This window comes from Rhipicephalus sanguineus, chromosome 4 (assembly GCF_013339695.2).
Source record: "Rhipicephalus sanguineus isolate Rsan-2018 chromosome 4, BIME_Rsan_1.4, whole genome shotgun sequence".
Classification (NCBI taxonomy): domain Eukaryota; kingdom Metazoa; phylum Arthropoda; class Arachnida; order Ixodida; family Ixodidae; genus Rhipicephalus; species Rhipicephalus sanguineus.
In genome coordinates, this window is record NC_051179.1 from 46,292,280 (window position 1) to 46,318,409 (window position 26,130).

At 47.9% G+C, this 26,130-nt stretch overlaps 1 protein-coding gene across 2 annotated transcripts in view; it reads left to right on the forward strand.

Moving 5' to 3' along the window:
- LOC119389891 (polyamine-transporting ATPase 13A3) overlaps nt 1-26,130 on the forward strand; it is a 145,187-nt gene that overhangs the window by 60,063 nt on the left and 58,994 nt on the right. For both annotated transcript variants that reach the window (XM_037657310.2, XM_037657309.2), the window contains exon 2: nt 20,427-20,503. In XM_037657310.2, the coding sequence (XP_037513238.1) occupies nt 20,427-20,503 (77 nt within the window). The remainder of the gene's footprint in view (nt 1-20,426; nt 20,504-26,130) is intronic.

A 26,130-nucleotide genomic window follows, 5' to 3' on the forward strand; every position in this document is an offset into this window, starting at 1 on the left:
TTTATTCGTTGCGTGCCAACGTACCTCTCGTTACGCCTATGTTCTGCGCATATATGTGTCTACTTTCTCCCGCTCTCAGTCTCTCTCTTTTCCATGACCATTTAATTCCACGTTGTCCTCGAAGCGCACTGAAGTCGTCCTTGATCGCGTCCGCAAAAATAAGGACAGCCGCGCCGTAGCCACTTCGTCCTTCCCGACGGAAGGACGATAAACCGACGAGCGGTTTAGTATGTATACATACGCGTACAAATTGTAATTATGCATACGCGTACACATTGTAATAACGCGTCTACGCCACGCACGACGAACGCTAGCTATACTTGTAACGTCACGATGTTCACGTGATGCTAATGGCATATAAGGTCTGCTGGTCGCGTTCGAGCGCTCTGAACGCGTTCGACAAGCGGACTTGTCTTCTTCAAGGCCTTGAAGAAAAGTCCGCTTGTCGAAACGTCGGCTCCAGCTACACCCCGTGTTCAAGAACTATCATCACTTCAAGGTGTACATATTGTGAAAGACGCAGAACGACCGGACAAGGTGACGCCAGCAGAACCGTTTAATCCGCAGTGTCTGCCTCGGCACACAACACCAAGAAGAAGAATAGCGGTGATGATGGCTATGTACAAGTGAGAACGATGAAGTACGTTAAATGTGCTTACAATATATAGATGCATGAACGAACCGTAACTGAGGACACACACACACATATACGCACAGAATGTCAAGGCTTCTACGTGACACTCTAACAACAACCCGAAGGATATGTATAGCCCTACTCTGGGATAGCACACGTTGTACAGGTGAGCTAATCACGAACTCAAACTTACATTTGATGTTTTGGACGCGGATTTTTTTTTATACCTTACTACTTGCATATCTGTGTGCCGTGACGTAGCATAGAACTGTTATTCAAGGCTGAAGGCTGTCTTCATCAAGGCTTCAGCCTTGAAGAAGACAGGACCGCTTGTCGAAACGTCGGCTCCAGCGACATCCCGTGTTCACGAATTTTTCGTCTCTTCAAGCTTCCGTCCTCCCCTGAACTTGTGGTATTTCAGGACGCCATTGTGATGTGTATATGCTAGGGTAATCACATGAAGAGACAATACGATACGGTCTCAGTCTTCAGGTGCAAAAACACCTTATGCGCTCGGGCTGTCGACGGGCCGTCGACGTCTCCTGTCGTCGTCGCCCGTCACGGTAAAGCAAGTGGCCAATCAGACGACGCGGTCGCTCAGGAAAAGCTCGCGAGAACGCGCGCTTGCCCGCGAGAGACAACGCCACGTGCGCTCCTCCGAGTGGCAAATAAGACGGCGCGTTGCCCCAGGAAAAGCTCTGTTTCTGCGATGGACGCTGTCTGTAGCGATGAGAGGACGCTGTCATCTCATTGCTATTAAGGTCCCTAGATAAAACTTGTTTTATCTAGGGACCTTAATTGCTATTGACGTGTCCGTGTGGGAAACACCGGTGCTTCGCACCTCCCCAGGTTTCACGTTAGCGCAGCTGTCTTGTATAGTGTAGTATAGTATAGTATAGTATAGTATAATATAGTATAGTATAGTATAGCAAGGGGTGGGAAAGGGAAGTGAGGATAAGGAGGAGGAGGAAAGTGAGGAGAGCAACGCCACCAGCTCCTCCGCCTCCTTACTCTTTTCACTACTAGCGCGTAGCTGCAGCCCCAAATCTTTTTTTTTTTTTATTAGAGCTCTTCGGGTTAGTAAAGTTCATATAACTACAACCCTGTAGGTACTAACTATAAGTAGTAAATGTCGTGGTAGTATAGTTACTTAGTTTGGGCAGTCTGTTACTACAGAGGCAGTACATGTTGCGACAAGCTCTTACTACCTCAAAGTTAGCAAGTGATGCTACTTTTTTTAAAAACAGTGTATACCCGCAGCTTCCGTGTGTTTGCGTGACGTTAGACGCGGCGGTTCTTTGCGCACCGGCGCGCGCTGTTTGTCTTGCCCTTCCGCCTCCGTGTTGCTGTGGCGATGACGCGCGCTCGCGTTTCCCCCTTCCGGCCTCCGATTGTTCTGTCGTTCGAGCGACTGCACGTTCGGCTATCTCTGACACGCTTCCTCTGTCTCCGGGTCAAGAGCGCGCGTTCACTTTTGCGATCCGAGCCAGAACCTACGGTTCAGCGACCAGCCGAATGCCCAGTAAGTGACTTCTATACATTCGATTCGCGGGACGTTTCAGCTGAATGCTCTCCTCTCTCCTCGCCCGTTCTCCGGAGTGGTGGGCGAGAAGGGACGAGGAGAGCACCGCCGATGCGCGCACGTGTGCCTTGCCCCCCGCCCCCTTGCCGAAACGTTTATATATATTGTCTTTAGCAGATCCAGAGATATTCATAGGTATTCGATTGAATGGACGAACGTGCGAAAACTTTTATTTGCTCCAACGTTTCGACCTTAGTCCATCGTCAGGGAAGATATGTATATGTGTGTGAGCAGAAAAAGGGGATTTTGGTCATGTTATTTAGTGCAAGTAACTTTGAATGTGTGTGTGTGTGTGTGTGTGTGTGTGTGTGTGTGTGTGTGTGTGTGTGTGTGTGTGTGTGTGTGTGTGTGTGTGTGTGTGTGTGTGATCTACACACACAAACGCATTTATTGTAGGACATAGAAGGAAGAAAGGAATACAAAAGGAAGAAGGCAGGGAGGTTAACCAGGCAGCAGTCCGGTTGGCTACCCTACGCCGGGGGAAAGGGGAGTGGAAAGATGGGAGAGACAGAGAGGGGGGGGGGGGGGAAGAAAGGAAATGATCAATAAATGCGTTGACACGTACGTGGCGGTGGCACTGTACAATAGTTGCACAGTATAAGCGTGTACAGTATAAGCGGGAGCACTCGCAGCCCATGTCAGTAGACAAGAGCGCAGTTAGCCCGAACATTATAGTATAGTGATTAAGCTAAAGTCACACTGTCCCTTTTGCGTTTGCCTAAGACGACTCGAAGGCGAAGTCCATCTTATTATTTTTCTTCTCAGTCAATCGTATTGATGTCGATTGTATTAAATCTTCACATCATTTAAGGTAAGGTATCTCTCGCGGTGTTATAATGGTTGCGATGCTTGACTGCTGACCCAAAGGTCGCGGGATCCAATCCATGACGCGGCGGCCGCATTTCGATGGAGGCGAAATGCTAGATGCCCGTGTGCTTACATTTAGGCGCACTTTAATAAGAACCCCCCAGGTGTCGAAATCGTCGGAGCCCTGCGCTCTACGGCGCCTTTCATAATCATATCGTGGTTTTGGGACGCAAAACCCCGACAGTTTATTATTATTATTATTATTATTATTATTATTATTATTATTATTATTATTATTATTATTATTATTATTATTATTATTATTATTATTATTATTATTATTATTAACAACTTAATGTAGATAAGCGATGAAACAAAAGAAAACAAAAGTAAAAGGGACATTCAATGGACGCGAGCAATCAAATGGAGAAGGACACACAACCTGTCTCCATTTGTCCTTTCGCTGTCCTTTGTTCGCTTAACCTGTACCTTAAGGTTCTCGTGCAGCCTTTAGCGGGTTGTATCGGCGCACTGACACCGTTAAGGAGGAGCGGCGAGGTATGTGATAAAAAGACAGTTCTGATAGCGTGCATATACAGGGTGTCCCAGCTATCACGCAGCACGATTTAAAAAAAGAGGAACGGCGTTACGCGAAGCAAACCTACTGAATATTGTTCCTAGTACACTGGAGTAGCCACTGCTATTTTTTTCGTTAATTAGGTGTAAATAATTTGTGATAATTATATTTGTAACTCGACAAGTACTCACCTAATTGTCAAAATGTCAATGAGGCGTATGTAGGCATGTTCAAATGGCATCTAACTGCGCTACTTTCAACAACGTGCTAATTGCGCGCTCATTTTTTCTGCTTGATCAAGAAAGCCCGCGAAATATGAAAAGTGACACGTGACTAGACTGTTGCGCGCGTCGGGAACCAGCGCCCTCACACAGGCTGCCTATGAGGTAAATGGTATCAAGGGAAAAATGCAGAAAGAAAAAAAAACGCATCGCCGTATCTGCCACTCCCCGGCCTAAGAAACGCACCGCTAGGTTTTACAGAGTCAGGCCGTAATCAGAACATCTGCCGCATTATCAATGAGAACAGCCGACCGTGAGATATGGATGATTGCGGCGTACTATCGAACGGAATGAATCCCAGCGAAATTGCCCGCATATCGTTGGCGCCCGACCTGTACCCTTGCCAATATGCGGAACGCTGTCTCTCGCAACGGACAACAGGCAAAGCGGTTGTTTGCAGTAAGCTATTTGAGGGCGCTGGTTTCCTTTGCGGGTGGGAGCGTAGTCACGTGTTATTTTTCATATTTCGCGGGCTTTCTTTATCAGCCGGAAAAAATGAGCACGTAATTAGTACGTTGTTAAAAACTGCGCAGTTAGATGCCATTTGAACACGCCTACATACGCCTCATTGACATTTTGACAATTAGGTGAGTACTTGTCGAGTTACAAATATAGTTATGACTAATTAATTAAGCCTCATTAACGAAAAAACATAACAGTGGCTACTCCACTGTACTAGGAGCAATATGCTGTACGTTTGCTTCGCGTAACGCCGTTCCTCTTTTTTTTAACAGTGCTGCGTGATAGCTGGGACACCCTGTATATCTTCGACGTGCCAAGCGTTGTTGCACGCTCGCGGCCTTATCGGCTGAAGGTATGCGCCTGATGTAGCATGAAATGCGGCCAAACAGCACAGCTTATCTCGCGTCTATCGTACATACTGTTTTGCGATGACCCCGTGCATACACGGCACACTGTAAAACCCAGCATTTCACAGATAGCACCGAGCACCGTGACCGGTGCGCGGTGTGTGAACAGGGTCGACAACATCTCACTTGAACGCCTCATTAGTATTGAAGGCGGTAAAACTAATAATGGGTCTGCAGGGTGTTTTACGTGCCAAAACCACGATATGATTATAAGGCGCGCCGTAATGAAGGGCTTTGGAAATTTTGACCACCTTGTGTTCCTTAACGTGCGCTGACATCGCGCAAACAACACACGGGCCTCTACCGTTTCGCCTCCACCGCAATGCGACCGCCGTGGCCGGGATCGAACCCGCGACCTTCGGGTCAGCAGCCGAGCACCGTAACCGCTACACCACCGCGACGGACGGCGGTAACTCACTAGAACGTTTATTGTATACTTCACGAGGGAAATGCCGGTTCTATGACGTCTAATCATGGTGTCGTTAAACACAGTAGTAATTTTCAGAGTTATATGTTAAACATCAGCTTATATATGGGGTCTTGAATACCTATGAGGTGTTTTCACCGTAGATGCGCACGATCCTGTACATAAAGACGGTAATCGAAAGTGTGCCAAAGTATATGCTGTCCCGCGAGAAAAGAAAGAGAGAAAAAAAAATCCCGGGCTATATATATGCTCAGATTTACAGCCCGCGAATGCATGACAGTGTTGTTTACAATCCTCTGAGCCTGACGTTTCGGGTCGCGTGCTCAAGCGAGCGGGGAAGTTTAATTTAGTTATTATTTCCGCGAAACCCCTTACTCTTGTGGCACTTGCGTACGCACCTGCGTCTCACCTGATAATGTTTCCAAATGTCGATTCTTGTAAACTGTTTCAAATCAGAAACATCGCACAGTGTCGTTTGCATATAGATAGTTTCCTGCTCTAAAAAAAAAAAAAAAACCTGCCCCTGCATTCTTTTTTTTATTATTATGAACATTGTTTCAATGCAGGAACGAATAGAATCACTGGCTTAATTTTTAAACTAAAAAAACAGAGGTTCGTTTCGCTACCTTACCTTCAGCTGTGCAGATGTGGCACTGTATAGAAAATATACTATATATGAGAATATGACGCGCTCGTCCTGTGCACTCTGTGTTCCTTTTCGTCTCCGTCTTTAGCGCTGCATCAATCATGCAAATGAGAATGCCTTTGACGTTTTTCTGTTGTTTCGAAACTAGAAAGCCTATCGCGAATCGAGGACCACTATGTATTCATCAATTCGAGAGACGTTTCGTCATGCTGGTTCATGACTATGAGTATATATAGTAAACGATGCTAAAAAAAAAAACGGGTCGAAAGGAGAAACACAAACCGCGGCGCCGTCGTCTGTGTTCCTGCTTTCGTCGCGTATTTTTTTTTTTCGGCGCCGTTTTGTGCTTATTATTGATAGAGGCAGCCACTTGTGTTACTATCGACCTTTCGCCCGAAGTAATTGTTTTCATCTTGAACTCTTGACAGCCACGCATGCGCAGCGCGCTTGACTGATCCTGCACGCTCACGGAAAACTCTCGTTCAACGTTTGTTGCCCCTCGATTAACCTCTGTAACCTCACCGCTCGCATCTGCTGCCGAGGCGTGCGATTTGGCAACGACTATTGTTTCGCGCATTTGGAAGGGAGAAGGAAATTTTGCGTCGTTTGTTTAAAAATTCCCTTTCGTGCGCTCCAGAGCGTTCTATATCTGGCGACGCGCGTCATATTCGGCTGTTTCTTTCAGCGCACCTCGCTCCAATCCGGTGATGACAATATACGAACAAGAATCATGCTAGCCACCCTAATCGTGCAGTGGAATACTTCGCGCTCTAATCGAAGCACGGTTGTGGCGTCATGTGCTGTTTTCAAAGTTTAAGTTTCCTATGCCGAAACGTGGCTCGCTCACTCACTCACTCAAGCACACGTACTCAGCTCACTCACTCGGATCACTCGATCACTCACTCACTCACTCACTCACTCACTCACTCACTCACTCACTCACTCACTCACTCACTCACTCACTCACTCACTCACTCACTCACTCACTCACTCACTCACTCACTCACTCACTCACTCACTCACTCACTCACTCACTCACTCACTCACTCACTCACTCACTCACTCACTCACTCACTCACTCACTCACTCACTCACTCACTCACTCACTCACTCACTCACTCACTCACTCACTCACTCATTCCGCTATGGTGCACTACGACACACGACAGCTGTTTCGTTTGGTATACGAACGTTCCCGGTATACACGGACCGTGTTTAATAGCAAATGCTGCAGCGCCGCCCATCGCGGGTAGTCCGTGGTTCCGGTTGATTGCGCATTAATTACGCTGTGGCCTTCTTCCGGCACGTAATGCCTAATAACACGCACCACTGGCCGAGCGCCGCTTTCCGGGAAGCAAATTATTGCAGAAGTGTGGTTCGTAGGGCTATTTGGTCACACACTTGTAAATGGGAATAACAGCGCAAAGGGACACGAAGCACAAGCCAAGGAACACACAGGCCGAGCGCTGTCCAAATGATTACTTGGGGTGTTCCAAAATAGCGACATTTCCTCATCTATCCGAATACGATTATTATCCGAGCAATATTATCATTGGAATATCTGGTTGAATCACGAATGTATGCAACTTCTGAACAGCGAAGGTCGAATATTTTTTTTTTAATTTTTGAGTGTGTATATACGCACGCACACACAAACACGCACGAACATACATAGTGTAGTTGAACGCCTCCCCCCACCCCCTTCTCTGAAACAATGTTCTGGCTTCGCCCCTGGATGTCAATGCACATGAAAAAACCCCAGGTGGTCGGAATTATCCGGGGCCTTCCAACTACGGCGTCTCTCATAGCCCGAGTATATGGCTTAAAGCTCATAAAAATCAAGGGAAGAAATCGCGGGATTCCAGGTTTACGCGGGAACCGCCGATGTCCGGAGCTTTCTTCGAATCCGCCTCTTTCACGGTGCCACTGCGCATGCGCCCTTCCCCTAGCGGTGAAGTCGCGAAACGCCGCTTGATCTCGGAGGCTTTCGTTGTGGCGATACCGGTTGTCCTGGCCCCTATAGAAGCCCTAGCAGAACGGCAGAGGGCGCAGCACGGGAAAATGAAAAAGGTGGATTGTGTGAGATCTCCTCACTTGACTTCTGCACTTCTACGTATTATACTTCAACGCTTCTTCGCCGAATGCACGTTTATATACGCTTGATTTTTTTTTAATTGGAGAAACAATGCCTTGCATATAAAGAAATAAAGAAAAGTCGATCGGTTCCAATGTATACGGAGGTGCTTTGATATATGTCGTAAAGCTACCGTTGACGTCAAGCAATAGTCCGTGGTAACTGTTGCGCTGCACTCTTTCAAAAAAAAAGAAAGGAAAGGAAAGAAAGAAAAAGAGTCTGACTTTTTGTGAGCCCTGGCTTTGCCACGTATGTGACTCTCCTTAAATAAACGCACGATCTCTCTTAGGAGATCATCATACTCTCATCAGAGGGTCCAGGAACTCAAAAGAGAGTTAAAGGGGCCCCGCAGCACTTTTTGAGCATGGCCAGAAAACGCTGCCGATCGGTAGTCGAGGCTCTCGAAAACACGTGAGCCAAACGTTATAGCGCAGCATGCGGCCTGGAATTTACAATTAATTCTCGAAGGTCAGCAAGAAATCGTTTCCTCCACTCTCGACAAATGATGTCATAAACCCAAAGTCCACGGCCTTTGGCTGATTTGAGCATCGTGCGCTGCATAGTTACCGTGACCGCCGCGGGATGCCGCCACGTGCCCGAACTTGCGATCACGCTTAAAGTACGCCGCACGTTCGAAGAAAAAAAAAAGAAAAAGTGCTCAAGGTCACGACGCGCGCTAACCAAGGGCCGCATCTTCTTGTCCCCTTGTCATCCCCCTCCCTGCGTAGCTTTGAGGGGCTTTGAGCGCGTTCGCTGGTACGCAAGCAGTGAGAAAGAGCTTGAAGCGTGCGACATATCCCTGTAACTCCGCTCGTACTCGACGGATTCTAAAAATTTTGGCGGCACGTGATTCGTGAAACGTCATGCGCTAATAGTGAGACTATTCTATTATAACCCAGAAAAGTGTTGCAGGGCCCCTTTAATGTTGTCTCAATAAAGGGGGTCATATACGTGGCAATTCGGGACTGACCGAAAAGAGTAACATTCTCTCTTTTTTTGTGGCGTTAGCTGCACTTGCCTAGCCGGAGCCGATTTCGCGTGGATCCTCATGAGCCGTGCTGCGCATGCGCGAGGATCAGTGATGTCACACAGTTGGCTCACCGCTCTCCGCCACCGCCGCTGCTGGTCTGCGCATTCGAGAGGAGTGACGTCGTAGCCATGGCAGACACTCTGGCGCCAGCGTGCGTGCAGCTATTCGCCTTCGCTGTGCAGTCGCCGTTTGACACTGCGCCGGAGCCGATTGATAGCGCCCCTGACTGGCGTTTGCAGGTGGGTAACGCCATGAAGAAGGAGAGCGCAAATGCTGCTCAACGGCGCAGAAGAACCGAGAAGCTTATCTCATCGGATCCCGAAGTAGTTGCCTGGCAATTAGTGGTTCAGCGTACGAAGAATGAACAGAAGGCTAATAATCCTATACAACCTGGAAAGCTAAGAATAATCAGCTGAACCTTTGCTAACACTACGTATATCCTGCCATAGCCGAGCTAAGCCACTGCAATTTTTTTTCTTAGAGTGTACAGCATTTACTTGTATCGCACACGCTTCCAGGTCATCCACTTACTCCGACTTCTTTTGTGGGATTTATCTCGGGTACTTCCACGATATGCTGCGTGCAAGTACGGCGATACTGATGCGGTCGCTAATTGTATCGGCGCTTTTCTTTGCCCAGTTCGTGGGAATTTCAGCGGCATATCGCAAGGTCATTTACGAGTTGGTCGCTTATCTCTTTCCAGTGCTCATGGATCGCCTATCTCCTATTTGTCAATTATCGCTCTTATATATGTTTTATCCTGCCAGCTTTTTTTTTTACATCCTTCGTTATTTTTCTTTTTTTTTTTTTGCCTTCCCCTAAGTTTTGCGACCCACCCCTGTATCTTTTTTTTTTTTAACCCACTTACACATAGTTGTGATAGCATTGTTCTCATTTGACCCGAATAGTTCCGTGTTGCGCACAAAACTGCACTATTAGCGTAGCTAAAAGGGGGACATGGTCTTTCTTTTTTTAACAATTATTTAGAACGTTTCTCGGCTCAGTTACAAGAAGGAACGCACCATGGCCGCTCGATGTAAACGCACACTCTGCGTTTCCAAGGAATAACATTTTTGGAACGTTTATTAGTGAATTGTTTATTATATAATTTATATAACGTAGCCGGTGTGCCACCCCCTGGCTACGACACTGGTGTGCGCGTATACAGAAGTGAAAAATTGAATGAAGCCATAGCGCTAAACACACAAGAACCAAGGAAGAGGACAGTCGATCCCGTCCTGTTCGCTGGTCCCTGTGTTTTTAGCGCTATGGCTTCATCGAATGTAAAAAAACCAATTAGCCCAAAAGTGCTCTCGTGAAATTGGAAGGTGTGGGGGGTGGGGGTGAACCTGCGTAACCCCCCCCCTCACCCATTTCCCCCCTTGGCTATGCCAGTGGGCCTGAGCATCTATACATCAACGCGCATTCAGCCATGGAGCGTTGCTGTTCGCAAAAGTCAAGAATTGAAGTGAGGACATCCCAGCGCATGTTATCTTTGTTTGTTTGTTTGTTTGTTTGTTTGTTTGTTTGTTTGTTTGTTTGTTTGTTTGTTTGTTTGTTTGTTTGTTTGTTTGTAGCCCATCCATATTGGCACATACCCACTCAGGGGGATTGACCAAGAAGACGTATTACTAAGATAAAGAGCAATAACCTTCGTCTTTCATTCGCAATTTATCTATTCTATAAGTTACCTTATTACTAAATTTATATAGATTTATAAAAACACTCAATTCTTGGCACAATCCCCCACGGTGGGTATGAGCCATAGAAACTAGGCGAACAACGACAACAATATAAGTTACAGGAAAGCTCCGCATGTCGCCGATTCACCGGCATACGCTTCGGATTCTGCGATTAGTTTTATTTTAAATTTCTTTGTTTTTCGTTTCACCAGTGGCTCGCTATAGCTCGCAGGAGCGTTGCCGTTATTGTCACGCGAGCCGTAGTCGCTCTCGTCGTGACGGATGACGTGAAAATAATACAGTTCCTTCACTCACGGTTCGCGTACCTGTCACGGTAAGAATGCCTCCGCTTCGTTTATTCATAATTAGATGTGGTATAGCGCTGTTTTATTACACGCAGTTTAAGTTTAATTAAGCTGCATTTAAGAAATTAAAACATAACTCCTCATTAACGTCCCATTCAAATTATAAAAGCGTTCTGCGTGGAATCGTTGGAGCAGCAGTTAGCGGTGGCTTGCATTCCACGGCATAAAGTCTATGCCTGTGTGTGTGTGTGTGTGTGTGTGTGTGTGTGTGTGTGTGTGTGTGTGTGTGTGTGTGTGTGTGTGTGTGTGTGTGTGTGTGTGTGTGTGTGTGTGTGTGTGTGTGTGTGTGTGTGTGTGTGTGTGTGTTTTCGCGCATAGATATTGTTTTAGATGCTGCAGCGCAGCCTTTTCTTGCATGTACTGTACGCATTTTGGAATTTTCTCGAAGAAGCGTCGCAGAAAAAAAAGAAAGCCGCTCTCGGGGCGTCTCTCGTCAACTTGCGATGTTCTTTACCGGTAGTTGTCTTTCTTTTCTCTCTCTCTCTCTTTCTCTGTGTATCTTTTCTATGTGCGTCGTAAGTTCAATTTGGAGTGTTTATCCCTAGCCGTGTATATAAGTCTTTCTCACGACACACACGGAAAGGGTGGCGTGTAAGCAACCAGGAACTATAGATATCGTGCACTTGTCAGAAGGCGGGGTGTATGTGTCTGTTCTCTTGACGCCGTCCCAAGGCCGTGATGATAGCTCGCAGAATCGTATTTTTGTACACATAAGTACATATGATACGTGAACAAACGTCGGATAGTGTCGCGTTATACTATAGGACTAGACGCCATAGGACTTCGTGAGCTGCCGTCTTACACTGTCAGATTGTGTCCGCCGTCAGCCAGTTCATAACTGTAAATTAATGCTGTGTAACAATTTCCGTAAGTTTCCGTATTCGTGTGCGCGTGACTCGATAACGGAGACAATCGTTGCGCCCTTTGTGGTTGATTTCTTATCTCGTCTGTGTAATATATACGTTTGCGGCACTGCATGCAGGAGGATATCGAACCTCCGATATTGCGAGTTCAGTTATTGCGCCCGAATACATGCGTATAGTGCGCGGCGGCGTACGAAATGTCGGAGCCCAGCGGTAGCGGAGATGTTCGCCCTGCCGTCGTCAAAAAGGTTTCGTCAGGTAAGTTTAAACCAGCGGCTTCACTCTAACGAGAAAAAAAAAAATACCGGTTAATCTTTCGGGTGTCCTGATTTGCCGCTTATAATAACTCTCTTCAAGGGTACACGCTGACTCTCTTTTTGGAGATCATTGTATGCACGTCTCTCTTCGGAGAGCCGTAGGAGGCGCGACTCTCAAAAAAAAAAAAAAAGAGTTTACATGTTTGCTTAAAACTTGGCAGTCGCTATACGATATCCTGCTAAAGCATGTGCCTTGCTAAGTTGCTATATACAGTCAATGCCGCATTGCCGTCAAGTCTTTCTCAGAACTATATACCTGCCCGCCCTGGTGACACGGAGTCTATATGACGTTGCTCTGATCGAAGAATTATAGGTCCCGGGTTTGATTCCCGGTGGCGACGTGCGCGTATTCATGGGGGAGAAATACACAAAAACGCCGGGGTATACTTCGGTAATGTGCGCGCTAAATAACGTGCCCCCTGCAGTGGTATATACTGCGTATTTTGGGCGTCGTCTAATTCCGTGATGGCGGCATCTTCCTATATAGCCAATCGGAGAGGCGTATAGCAGCCCCCCCCCCCCCCCTTGCGGCCAATCAGAGCTGACAAGATGACGGATTCGAGAATGTCCGGGATATATAACGTTGCCAGGGATAAAACTTAACATCCATACAGGATAACAACTCGAAGGAGAAGCATCGCTGTCAGGGGCGTAGCCAAGGGGGGGGGGGGGGGGTTCAACCCCCCCCCCGAAATTTTTCAGTTTGGCTTGCGTATATATACACGCACACATACAAACGCACGCACGAACATACATAAAGTATGGTTGACCCCCCCCCCCCCCGAAAAAAATTTCTGGCTACGCCCCTGATCGCTGTCTATATATATTTAAGATTTTCTGGAAAGAATGCTCGCGCGTGCGCCGCTGAAGGCATCTGAGAAACCTTATATCCCAACCCATACCGCAAGGGTATACGGTGCAACGCTTACAGCGCATATAATATTCCGCTTCGTGAAAGTCGTCGCGTTACCGTATCGCGTTTCGGGCGAAACTCAACCCTATTTTCTTTTCTATTTCGTTTTTTTCTGCGTATATAGCTGATATCGTTTGCGTATATAGCTACACTTTCCACGAAAAAAAACCGGTGGCGACGCTGCATAAAGACGATACACTCTCAGATAAACAAAAAAAGGGTCATCTGATTAAAGCTCATCGTCACGGTGTCTGGGCTTCTTTCTTCACTTGCGGAAAGCATATATATTTCCAGCGTTCAGTGAGAGGTCGATCCACAAGCAGTGCGGCTCGTGGCTTGGTTGCGCGACTCCGCCGAGACGAGACCTATTGAAAACGAAGATTGGCCCGGCGAAATTCAATCAATCAATCAATCAATCAATTTATTTGGCTTTAGTAAAAGCAACAACGGAGGAAAGGTTTATTTGACGTTTCTACCGGAGTCCGCGGTCTTCATCATCAATTCCTGATGAAGACTGGACTCCGGTCGAAACGTCGAATTAGCGTTTCTTATCCTCTTGCTGTTACTGAGAGTATTTTACTCATTTCCACATATATTGTGTGTTTATATGGGTGCCTGGAAGGTGCTGATGACGTTTTATGCTTTCTGGACTGTACTGCGTCGGATGTGAAAAAGTATAATATAGTTACCATGCCATTATGTACCTGATTATTTTCCAACTACATGTATCCCGGTACGAACACGCACCGACTATACCTCATAACCTAAGTTCTTTTTTTTTTCTACGACCGCATTTTTCCAGCAGCGCTTCCATGTTCTGATTAATCTGTTTAAAAGTAAAGGCATAGTCTAACACTGTTCGCGCACGAAGCCGTCTGCATGGATATGTGTACTTTTTCAGCTCGGCGGATGGCTGTCGACTGCATGTCGACTGGATGGCTGTATGTGGAACATGTGGGCGAACACGGCGGTGTTAGTCATTCTGTTCTCCTCCCTTTCTTCTTTCCCAACGTTCCACGGGGAAACGGGCGAAACGTTAAAGCATGTACGTACAAGCGCAGGCCTTTTTTATTTCCTTGTACTCGTGAACGGAAATGGCGATGCCCAGCGATTTGTACGCGATCACCACAATCGCATCTCGCGGTTGGTGTCTGCACCTGTTTACGCTGCAGCTGTCTTACTTGCGCCGTGACTGTGCCTTCCCGGTGCAGGCTTGGCGTTGTGGGAGTTGAGAGTTGGGCTATAGTTGGTGCGAAATGGCTTCACACATAACTAATAGCGCAAAAAAAAAAAACAAAGGACAAGGTGAAAAAAAAAAAAAACAGACAGGAGCCGTCCTTTCCGTTCACCTTGTCCTCTGTTTTTTTTTTTTTTTTTGCGCTTTTAGGTATGTGTGGGCAGCTTCGAAGACAGCATCGAGCCCGAGTCGTCAAAAGTAATAACGGAACGCGTCTGCATGACGTCTGTGCGAACGTGAAGCCACCTCACGTCGACCAGGGAAATCTAAGGAAAACAGTCGGACTTCTTATGTCTTCGACTTATTTCGCGTTTTAATTCGTGAAGAAGCGAACGTGTAGCTTGCACTAATCGCGTGAAAATTAAGGGTCAACTTGCGGACTGCCGACAGTACGGACGGGATCCAAGCATAATTCCGCTCAGCAGCCATCTCGTTTGGACTGCAAAGTGTATACCTTTAACCGCATTCGACTCCGATGTTGACTTAGCGTAACTGTCTATTTTGCCGGCTACGTGAGAATTGGGGTGCTATTCTAGACACTGAGAAATTCCGGCGTCTTGTCGAATTTCGTAATGGCGACATGTTATAATAATAATATCTGGGGTTTAACGTCCCAAAACCGCGATATGATTATGAGGGACGCCGTAGTGGAGGGCTCCGTAAATTTCGACCACCTGGGGTTCTTTAACGTGCACCTAAATCTAAGTACACGGGCCTCAAACATTTTCGCCTCCATCGAAAATGCAGCCGCCGCGGCCGGGATTCGATCCCGCGACCTTCGGGTCAGCAGTCGAGCGCCATAACCACTATACCACCGTGGCGGGGCAATGGCGACATGTTAAGCCAACCAGATAGTTCGCAGCAGCCCTCTGGGCCAATCAGAGTCGACCAATGGCGGAATTTGACAATGTCCAGAATAGCACCCATGGATTGAGATTTAAACGGGCCCTCCAACCCTTTTCCAAGTAATCGTCGAATGGCTTCATTAAAACAGCTTATTGCTTCACGAATCGACTGCCGCAATTTTTTTTTCTTTTTTTTTTTAGAATCCGTCAAGTAGGAGCGGAGTTACAGAGATTTGTAGCACGCTTAATTCAGGCGCTTTCTCTCTCCTTTCGTACCAGCGAGAGCGCTGAAAGCTGCGCAGGAAAGGGAATGACAGGAGGGCAAGAAGATTCATCCGTTCATCAACGCGCGTCATTACTCATGACTTTGAGCACTTTCTTTTCTTTGTTTGTTTTCTTCAAACGCGTGGCTTACTTTCAGGTGATCGCGGGCACGTGGCGTCATTCCGCGGCAGCCGCGCTAACTGTGCAGCTCACGATGCTCACATCAGTCAATGGCCGTGGACTTAGGGTTTATGGCATCATTTGTCGAGAGAAGAGGGAACGATTTTCTAGCTGACTTTGAGAATTAACTGTAAGTTCCAGGCCGCGTGCTGCGCTGTAATGTTTGGCTCGCGTGTTTTCAGGAGCTTCAACTACCGATCGGCAGCGTTTTCTGACCAGTGGCATAGCCAGGGGGTGACACACCGGGCCCGTGCCCCCCCCCCCTCCCCCGTCTTTTTTTTTTTTTTGCCATATGGCATACAGAGCACTAAATGACACTCGACCCCATCTTCCTGCCCGGCCCCCACTTCAGATCAAGGAGGTGCCCCCCCCTCCCCCTCCCCGAAAAAAATTTCTGCCTACGCCCCGTCGCTCACTCTTGTAGATATATATTATAGGCATAGGTATATTGAAGGACTCTATAGTACAGGTAGAAAACGCATGGATATATGGATGGATGGAGAACGCACGTTTATCGTGCAGTTTCTGCCATCTTTTGTATACGCCACATACGCCGTGACCAGGGCAAGCGACTGCTGGACGCAGTAGACAAAGAACCTTTATTCACGCGGGTTCTATTCTCGACCACGCTGGCCGCATAATAGAACCCCATGTGTTCTGGATGAATCCGATTAATCTCGAGCCGCCGTTTTTTTCTTTTTTGCAAAAGTATGCAGAGACCGAAACCGTAAGCATACCAAACATAGTCATACCGTGTGCTAAGTCCTTGCGCTATACAATTCAACTATATGAACGGAAGCTCGCAGATAACACGGGGAAGCAGCTGCGGACGGCGCCCACAGCCACGCTCTCAACCGCTCTAAACATGTGTAGTTCAGACAGTATGCGTTTAGTAGGACTCCTATTCAGTTTCAATTGTGCTGCTGGAGATAAACTGATTAAGATGACGCGCAGCTTTGTTTTCCGGCTGTACTTACAATATGGCGACGTCGGTGTTGTATGCACCCTCGAGCGAGGGCGCCGTCCGAAGGACACGCATGAGCCCAACCGTGTATACCGCTAAACCTTGGATATCGTTGCCAGTGTTTCACTCTTCGCGGACGAAACTTTCAATGCTGTATATTTGTTTTTGTTTTTTTTATTTTTTCTGCCACCTCTTCTACTTTTGCTTCTGTATATACACTATTTTACGTTAAGACAAATGGGCGCCGCCACCTTGGGCTGTTAAACGAATGTTTTCTTATTTTTGTATTTCATGACATGAACTGATAAGGCCAGGAAGCACCGAATGCACCAACCCAACCGTTTTCAGGCGTATACGCCCACCGTAGCGCTGTTTATAGTTGTTGAAGATACAGAACTGCAAGGTTAACAGCATAATATGGCGGCACCGAAACTAATATGCGTAAAATAGTCTATACTAACGCGCAGGAATTGAATTCGAATGACGTTTCCGTTGAGAACGTTACGCGAAGGATGTTACTGTGCGCATGTATGCAGCGCCGTACTTTTTTTTTTTTTTTTTTTTCTTTGCTGCTGCACCAGCTGTTGTCTGTTGTCCCACGGGCAAGTTGCCCTCGGCATAAGCTGCGTGCTTTTCGATTCGTTGTACATTTCGTCTGTTCCGCTGTCAGAACCTCGCTATCAGCTACGTTGAAGCCGAAAAAAAAAAACGACATCCGTGCTGCTGTTGTGCGAGTTCTGATTGGTTAATCATTTGTGCTCCGGGGATGACGCGTCGGCTGTCATATAAGTGTCGCAGTTGTCCGAGGAGCGTGGCGGGAATACGGCAGGTCATGGCGCCGCGTTCGAACAGTAAGCGACAATCGTCATGTCTATCATTCTTGCGTTTGCGAACTTGTTACATGTGACATATGCAGCGGCTTTACGTGCCAGTCCGTGCGCGCGTGTCATTTTTCTGTGCTAGCTCTCCTTGCACTTGTGTTATTATACGGTAAATAGGGCGAGCCACAGGTGCTTAGAACTCTGTAAAAGGGTGTTCCGCGGAGGTCGTTGCAAAATGTTAAAGGGACACTAAAGAGAAACAGTGAATTGGTTTAGATTGTTGAAGTGTGCTCGGAGAACTCTTGTATAGTTTATTTCACCACCATAGGTTTATTATTAGAGAAGAAAACCAAGTTCAAAGTTTCATTTTTAAGTTTCGCGCCGAACTTTGTAATTCGTGACGTAAAAGATTTCGAAGAGCATTTAACGTGTTTTGGTGCCACTGGCTCGACGAAATTTCCACAACCTCGTTATGTCAAGTCTCTGACCCCTTCAGAGGACAATGTACTTCGATTTAACCAATTAGGAACTACGTAGGCCCAAGCAGGCGCCGTCAAAAATATGTGACGTCACGGCAAATGGTGCGGGAAATCCAAGGTGGCGTCGCCACCTGTATTTTTTTTTTTTTTGCGCGTTTTCTCGCTTATTAAGCGTATTCTCGCAGCAAGGTATTGTGGAAGACTGCTTTACTAATGCGAGAAAAATCGTTTTGCTCTTTAGTGTCCCTTTAAACTACATTAGGCGAGATACTTTTTGCTGACTAGAAAAGTGTCAAAAAGTGCCGCAAACGTCTTTTGTTTTTATGGCTACAGCAGCACGCACTACAAAACTTGTCGGGGTGGAAATTAGGGTAGTAATTGATAAGAAAAATAGGTCTACGTTACAGCAAGAACATATAGGATATGATCGAACCATACAGTGCAAGAACGAAAGCTTTTGCAAGAGCGATAGCGGTGCGAACCCAGGAGCAGGAGGAGTGGTTGATAGGAAAAGACGCGATTTCTGCAACTCTAAAACACGTCTCAGCGTCACCGGAAACCTTCTTGTGCATGCGTTTGGCCCTGAATGGGGCCCTGCAACACTTTTTTGCGCATGGTCAGAAAACGCTGCCGATCGGTAGTCGAGCACGCAGATTGGAATTTACAAGTAATTCTCAGTCAGCCAAAAATCGCTCCCTCTTCTCTCTGCAAATGACGTCATATACCCAAGTTACTGCGCCATATACCCAATGTCACTGCCATTGACTGACTTGAGCATCCTAAGCTGCATATAAGTTACCGTGGCCGCCGCGGGATGCCGCCACGTGCCCGCGCGCACTCTCGCTATTCTAGGGACCGTACTCTCGCGATCACACCGAAAGTTTTTGAAGAAAAAAAAAGTTGCTCAAGGTCATCACACGCGCATACGAAGGGCTGCGTCTTGCCCCCTTGTCACCCCTCCTTGCTGCGTCGCTTTCAGCGCGCTCGCTTTTACGAGAGGAGAGAGAAAGCGCATGTAGCGTGCGACAAATACCTGTAACCCCGCTCGTACTTTACGGATTATAAAAAATTTTTGCGGCATGTGATTCGCGAATCGTCATGCGCCAATAGCGAGGCTATTCCTTTAAAACTCAGAAAAAGTGTTGCAGGGCCCCTTGAAGCCGAGCCTCCTCGCACGTGCGTCGTCATAGCAACGGATATGCGCGGCGTCGGTTTGTTCTCCTATCTCGCGCACCCCTGTCGGTCGGTCGGCGAGAGCCGCCGACCTGTCACGTGACTCCCGCGCCGACAGCGTGCCGCTGCTAGGGCTAGCCACCCTACCGCTGCTTGCCGCGGTAGTTGCTGCTATCGCTCTTTGTACAGTGAATACCTGTCGGTTTTAATGAAATGTTTCGTGAAAGGCCAACTCTACTCATTTCTACGGGGCGACGAAGTCCGGCGAATTTGACGCTGGACAACAGCACTGAAAGTTTCAAAGAGCGCCTGGCGTGCCTTTTGATAACGCCCTGTTTGACATCATCGCTTCTTTAGCATCGCGCCAGGCGAGGATGAGCGAGCGTAGTTGTTATCTGCCGCATTGAACTGCAACGAAACGAGAAAGATGGCCGCTTACGTTGCAGAGCTTGAAACCCTACTTGAAAAGCTGAGTATTCAGAGCCATCAGTGGATCATGGAGATGTAAAGAATGGTGCGGGGGGGGGGGGGGATATAGAGGGGAGAGCATTTAAATGTGTGCGCAGAGAGTAAAAGTACACTGGGCACTTTGTACGAGCGATGACAGGAGTGTGAGGTCCGTGGAAAGGCGCTTCCCAACACTACCCCTTCTGTGCTCCTTCTTGGAAGTCTTGGCAAACTAGTCGTCGGACCGTGACTGTAAGTGGTCGAACGATACACGGGCCTCAGTGGAACGGGCTTCTTCTCAGTGCCTCCAGCCGAACTTGACAGCTCGTCGGTAGTTCGTGCATGTCGGCGCCGGCTTTAACCAAACAGTGGCGAGATTAGAGAGTATTAGTACTCCCCCTTCCCCTCGGAAGGGGTGATCTGTTAGCGAGCCGGTTTTCTGGTAAGGAGAGGCCCCAACGCTTGGCGGCCTCCCGCCTTTCATTGCCCCGTATTTGCGTAGTGGCGATGAAAGTGTAGGCAGGAAGCTTCGCGTGAAGATTCCTCCCGCCTTCCCCTTCCCGTCTTTTCCATCTTCCTTTCCCCGTCTCCACAAGGGAGGGACAGCCCGCCGTGTGCTTGTTGAAGAAGTTGAAGACCTGTGACTTCTCGCGCTGGTCGAGTCACTTTTGCTTCGGAATCGCGCGTCGGTGGAAGACTTTCCATCATGCTGCGTCGTCGCGGATACCAGAGTAGTACGTTTCCCCCATTCCCGCGGGCCCCTGTAACTGGAGCCTCCGCGCTGTGTATTACGAGTTGTCCTAGCCATTCTCTTTTTGCAGGGCTTTTCTCGCGTTCGCGATGGTTAACCCTGGATCTGCAAACCTAATTGCTATTTTCTTCGTTGCAGTAAAATGCCGAAAGCAAGGACCACCACCCATGAGGGATGGCGTCGACTACGTCAACGCCGGAGAGGAAGACCAAATGGTGAGTAGATATGCAGTTTCCATGTGTTTTCAGGCGTGCTCAGGGTTCTGCGTGAAGGGGGGTGGGGACTCGGGAGAGGTTAAAGCGGAGTCTCTCTCCCCCACCCGCCACTCAAATCCTTACGATCAGAACGCACTTCAAATACGAAGTTATCGGGGGGGGGGGGGGGTGATGACGCCCCCCTTGCCCTTCCCTCCCTCCTCTGTGCGCACGCCTACTGTTACATGCGTCAGGGCGAGCACCTTCTTGCCCCGCTTCCCTTACACGAGAGTTGTAAACGTTTCAGGTGGCTGTAAACTTCCTTTATCCACGCTTCGAGCCTGTCAACGCGCGCCGACCGAGCCGCTGTACTTTACAGACACCGTAAATAAACGCGTCTTGCTCGTGACCCGTACAACACCTGCCGCGCTGTTGTCCACCGTGCTCAGGTGCGCACTTCATAGCTGCGGCTTGAACCGCGCTTCTGTGTTATACTACACGTGTAGCAGCTGCGGAGCGTTCCCCTCGCCTCACACGCGGCTCAGACTGCCGTCTGGAATTTGATTTTTTGTTTAATTCCCGCGGGCCGCCGGCGCTTTTACTACGCGTGCGCGTCGGCCACACTGACCACTGGATTGCAGCAGGAGGGGGCGCGCCCGACGTTGTCGTAGTCTGTTTTGTTTTCGAGCCACCATGATTTCTTCCTGCATAGCAGCGGCGGTAGCCAGGAAATGTTTGCGTTCGAGAGGGAGGAATTGTGGTGCAACGTACGTGCAACAAGGACCCTGGTTCGGGGCAGCACCACATTTCCGTGACCATTGTGTGTGTGCGTACACGCCCCCCCCCCCCTCCCCACAACGTACATACACACGCTCGCACAGTGTCCCAGATATCACGCAGAACAGTTTAAAAAAAAAAAAAGGAACGTCGTTACGCGAAGCACGCCTAATGCATATTGTTCCCAGCAAACTGTAGTAGACACTACTAATTTTTTCCTTAATGAGATTTAGTTAATTAGTCCTTAATTGTGTTTCTAACTCGACAAATACTCACCTAATCATTAAAATGTTAATGAGGCATACCAAAATGACATCTAACTGCGCTATTTTCAGCAACGTACTAATTACATGCTCGTTTTTTCCGGCTGATAAAGAAAGCACGCGAAATATTAAAAAAAAAAAATCCCCGCAGGGGCGTCTGCGCAAGCAGGCGTTTGGTGTGTAGCGACACCACGGACCCGAGCTAACGGGGGGGTTTCGACCCCCTCCCACGCCTAGTCGTGCGTGGCTTAGCCGTGTCCAGGGAAAAGGGGATCCTGGGGGTTGAGCCAATGCCGGGTGATTGGACCTTTAAGGCCCCCCTGCAGAGGCAACACACCCCTTTGGCCCCGGCTTCACGTAGACGGCACCCCTGGGCTGACCCACCCAGGGGAAATCGGCAGTCGCCTTTTCCTATCTCTTTCTCTCCCCACATCTTCGTCTTTCTCTTACTTTTAATCTTTCCTGTCTGCTCCTCTCTTCAATTTACTTCCGTTTTTCTTGGCGGCGAGGGTTAACCTTGTGTATGTGCCCTCTCTTGGGCACATTATATTTGGTTATAGTAGCTGTGTACAGCTGGCGTAGACATACTTTATAGCAATATAAGTGTTGTCGCGTCCCCATGTTGGGCTCCATGGTGGGCGGCTGGCATGGCTGCCGAAACTATACATAATCTATGGCCTCAACCTCATTTCCTCCCCTGAATGATCGCCGTCTCACAAAGAGAGGGCGCACCGAAGAGACTTTCAACGCCTTGTTCAAACCCACAGAAAATTTTCCACGGTTCCACGTAATCCACTGCGAAACACTAGAAAAGAACGCAAGAACGATCTCTCCTTTTCTTGTATCGAAATGCCTCACCGACACACTCGGTCAAGGCTATAAGGCTACAAGAATGGCTAGTGGGGACCTTTTGCTAGAAGTTCAAAGTAAGACCCAGTATGAAAAACTTTCAAAACTTGCCTCTTTTGGAAGCACCCCTGTCTCTATTACACAACACCGATCCCTCAACAGTTCGCGAGGTGTAGTATCTGACCAAGACCTGTTGGACTTGACTGAGAGTGAGCTCCTTGAGGGCTGGAGTGAACATCATGTAACGCACGTACAGCGAATTAAAATCAGACGTGACGACAAAGAAATCCCGACAAAACACCTGATTATCACATTTTCCACAAGCACCCTTCCAGAATATCTTGAAACAGGCTACCTGAAGCTTAAGGTCAGACCTTACATCCCAAACCCGCGGCGTTGCTTTAAGTGCCAGCGTTTCGGTCACGGCTCTCAGAGCTGCCGCGGCCGTCAAACCTGTGCTAAGTGCAGTTCACACGATCACCCTGCAGACGACTGTGTGGAAACTCCCCTTTGTGCAAACTGCGAAGGTGCTCACCCAGCATACTCTCGTAGCTGTCCTTCATGGAAAAAAGAGAAAGAAATAATAACACTCAAGGTAACGGAAAACATCTCCTTTAGAGAGGCGCGAAAACGCCTTTCTTTTCCACAGGGAACTCTATTCGCGGACGTGGCACGCAAGGGGGCAGTGTCACAAAGGTTCGCGGCGGCTGCACGTACCACGCACAGTGGACGGGCAGTAGCGCCATCTGCCCCCTCAGCGGAAGCAGCCCGTACTGCTCCGCAACCAAAGGGCATGCAGGCCTCCGGATCTGCAGGCCCAGGGCCTTCTGTTCAGGCAGAAAGCCCTAAAACACTGACACCCGTCCGCGTAAGCCGCGACCGGGCATCCAGCGCCTCTGCCGAGGTGATGGACACAACGGCAAGCCCAACGGCGTCTCAGGCGCCGAAGGAGCGGCGCAGCTCGTTGGAGCGCGCCAAAAAGAAAAAGCCCGCATCACAGGGCCTGGAAAGGGCTCTGTGACTTAAGGTAATAGTTCTTCCAGTACACACAGCACTAACTTACACTCAAAATGGATACACAAATTATACAATGGAACGTCAGAGGTCTACTAAGAAACCTCGACGATATCCAAGAGCTGCTACATGAACACTCACCAAAAGTGCTGTGTGTGCAAGAAACACATTTAAAATCCAAAAACACGAATTTTCTACGCCAATATGTCATATTCCGAAAGGACCGGGATGATGCTGTGGCGTCATCCGGTGGCGTAGCCGTTATAGTTAACCAAGGAATTGCATGTACCCACTTACCACTCCAAACATCCCTTGAGGCAGTGGCTGTTCGAGCCGTCCTATTCAACAAACTGATCACAATCTGCTCACTTTACATACCCCCGCAGTGCCAACTCCAAAAATATGAATTCGAGTCCTTAATAGACCAACTTCCAGAACCATTTCTGGTCCTTGGAGACTTGAATGCACACAACAGTCTATGGGGTGACTCTCGCTGCGATGCGCGAGGTCGTCTGATTGAACAGTTCCTTTTCTCTTCTGGCGCATGTCTCTTGAATAAAAAACAACCAACATATTACTGCCTTGCAAACAGAACATACTCGTCCATAGATCTCAGCATAGCGTCTCCATCACTTCTGCCCCTAATTAAATGGAAAGTTATCAATAATCCTTACGGAAGTGACCACTTTCCAATACTTCTGAACACACCAATTACTAATGAATGTCCCCATCAGGTTCCAAAATGGCAGATTAAGAAGGCCGATTGGGAACAGTTTCGGAAAGTTACACTGTTAAGTTGGACGGACATGTCTTCCTTAAGCATAGACGCAGCTGTAGAATACTTTACATCATTTCTGATTGATGCCGCAACCAAATGTATTCCACAATCAAGTGGACACTCTGGAAAACGACGAGTTCCATGGTGGAACAGTGATTGCAGAAATGCGCGTAAGAAACAAAACAAAGCATGGAGTTTGCTTCGCGACTCCCCGACAGCGGAGAACCTTACAAATTTTAAGATTATCAAGTCTCAAGGCAGGAGAACGCGCCGACAGGCTAGAAGAGAGAGTTGGCAAAAATTTCTATCAGGCATCAATTCATACACACAAGAAGGCAAACTCTGGAACATGATTAGTAGGGTAGAAGGACGACAAACACATTCACTGCCTCTAGTAAACACACAAGGCGACAGCATAGAAGACCAAGCAAACTTTCTAGGCGCACATTTCGAACAAGTGTCCAGCTCGTCGCACTATTCCGAGGCTTTCCAACGCTACAAGACAACAATAGAAAAACAGAAATTAGAGCGCAAATCCACAAAATACGATGCGTACAACAGAGCTTTCTCCTTAGCTGAGCTGCAGGCATCGCTAACCTGCTGCAGTAGTTCCGCCCCAGGCTCCGACCGTGTGGTATATGACATGCTGAAAAACCTACCTGCCGAAACGCAAAAAACCTTACTTTCCTTGTACAATGCCATCTGGTTTTCCGGCGAGATCCCCTCGTCTTGGAAAGAGGCGATCGTCGTTCCCATTCTTAAACAGGGCAAGGATCCATCCTTCGTTGCGAGTTACAGGCCCATCGCACTTACAAGTTGCCTGTGTAAACTTTTCGAAAAGATGATAAACCGCCGACTTATGCATTTCCTGGAAAGAAACAATCTACTTGACCCGTACCAGTGCGGATTTCGCGAGGGTAGATCCACCACCGACCACTTGTTACGTATCGAGGCACAAATCCGTGACGCATTCGCCCACAAGCAGTTCTTTCTTTCTGTGTTCCTCGATATGGAAAAGGCTTACGACACAACATGGCGCTTCGGAATACTAAGAGACCTGTCCCACCTTGGTGTACGTGGTAGAATGCTAGATATAATAGAGAGCTACCTGTCGGATCGTACGTTCCGTGTCCGAGTAGGAAATGTTCTATCAAGACCATTCCTTCAAGAAACCGGAGTGCCACAGGGTGGTGTACTTAGCTGTACACTCTTTATAATCAAAATGAATTCCTTGCGTCTTTGCATCCCACGGAATATGTTTTACTGCACATATGTCGATGATGTACAGATCGGCTTTAAATCGTGCAACCTCTCGATGTGTGAGCGGCAGGTCCAGCTAGGTTTAAACAAGATCTCTAGATGGGCAGACGAAAATGGCTTTACACTGAATGCACAAAAAAGTACTTGCGTCTTATTCTCCCGAAAGAGAGGCCTCCATCCCGATCCAGATATTGGCCTACATGGACAGCGTCTGTCGGTAGAAACAGAGCACAAGTTCCTAGGGCTTATCCTAGATACGAAACTCTCCTTTATAACACACATCAAGTACATAAAACACAAGTGCATAAAACAATGAATGTTCTAAAAGTATTGTCACGCACTGCGTGGGGTAGTGACAAGAAATGTCTGATAAATTTGTATAAAAGCCTCATACGCACTCGCCTAGACTACGGGGCAATAATCTACCAGTCTGCGACACCAAGCGCCCTAAAAATGCTTGACCCTGTCCACCATCTAGGCATTCGGCTATCTACGGGCGCCTTTCGCACCAGCCCCGTGGAAAGCCTCTACGTCGAATCGAACGAGTGGTCGCTACACCTTCAGAGATCTTACCTATCTTTTGTATATTTCCTGAAGGTGAACGCAAACAACGAACACCCATCACACACTACAATCAATGAGTTGTCTGCTTCTGAACTTTTTCACAACCGTCCTTCAATGAGACAGCCGTACTCACTTCGTGTGAG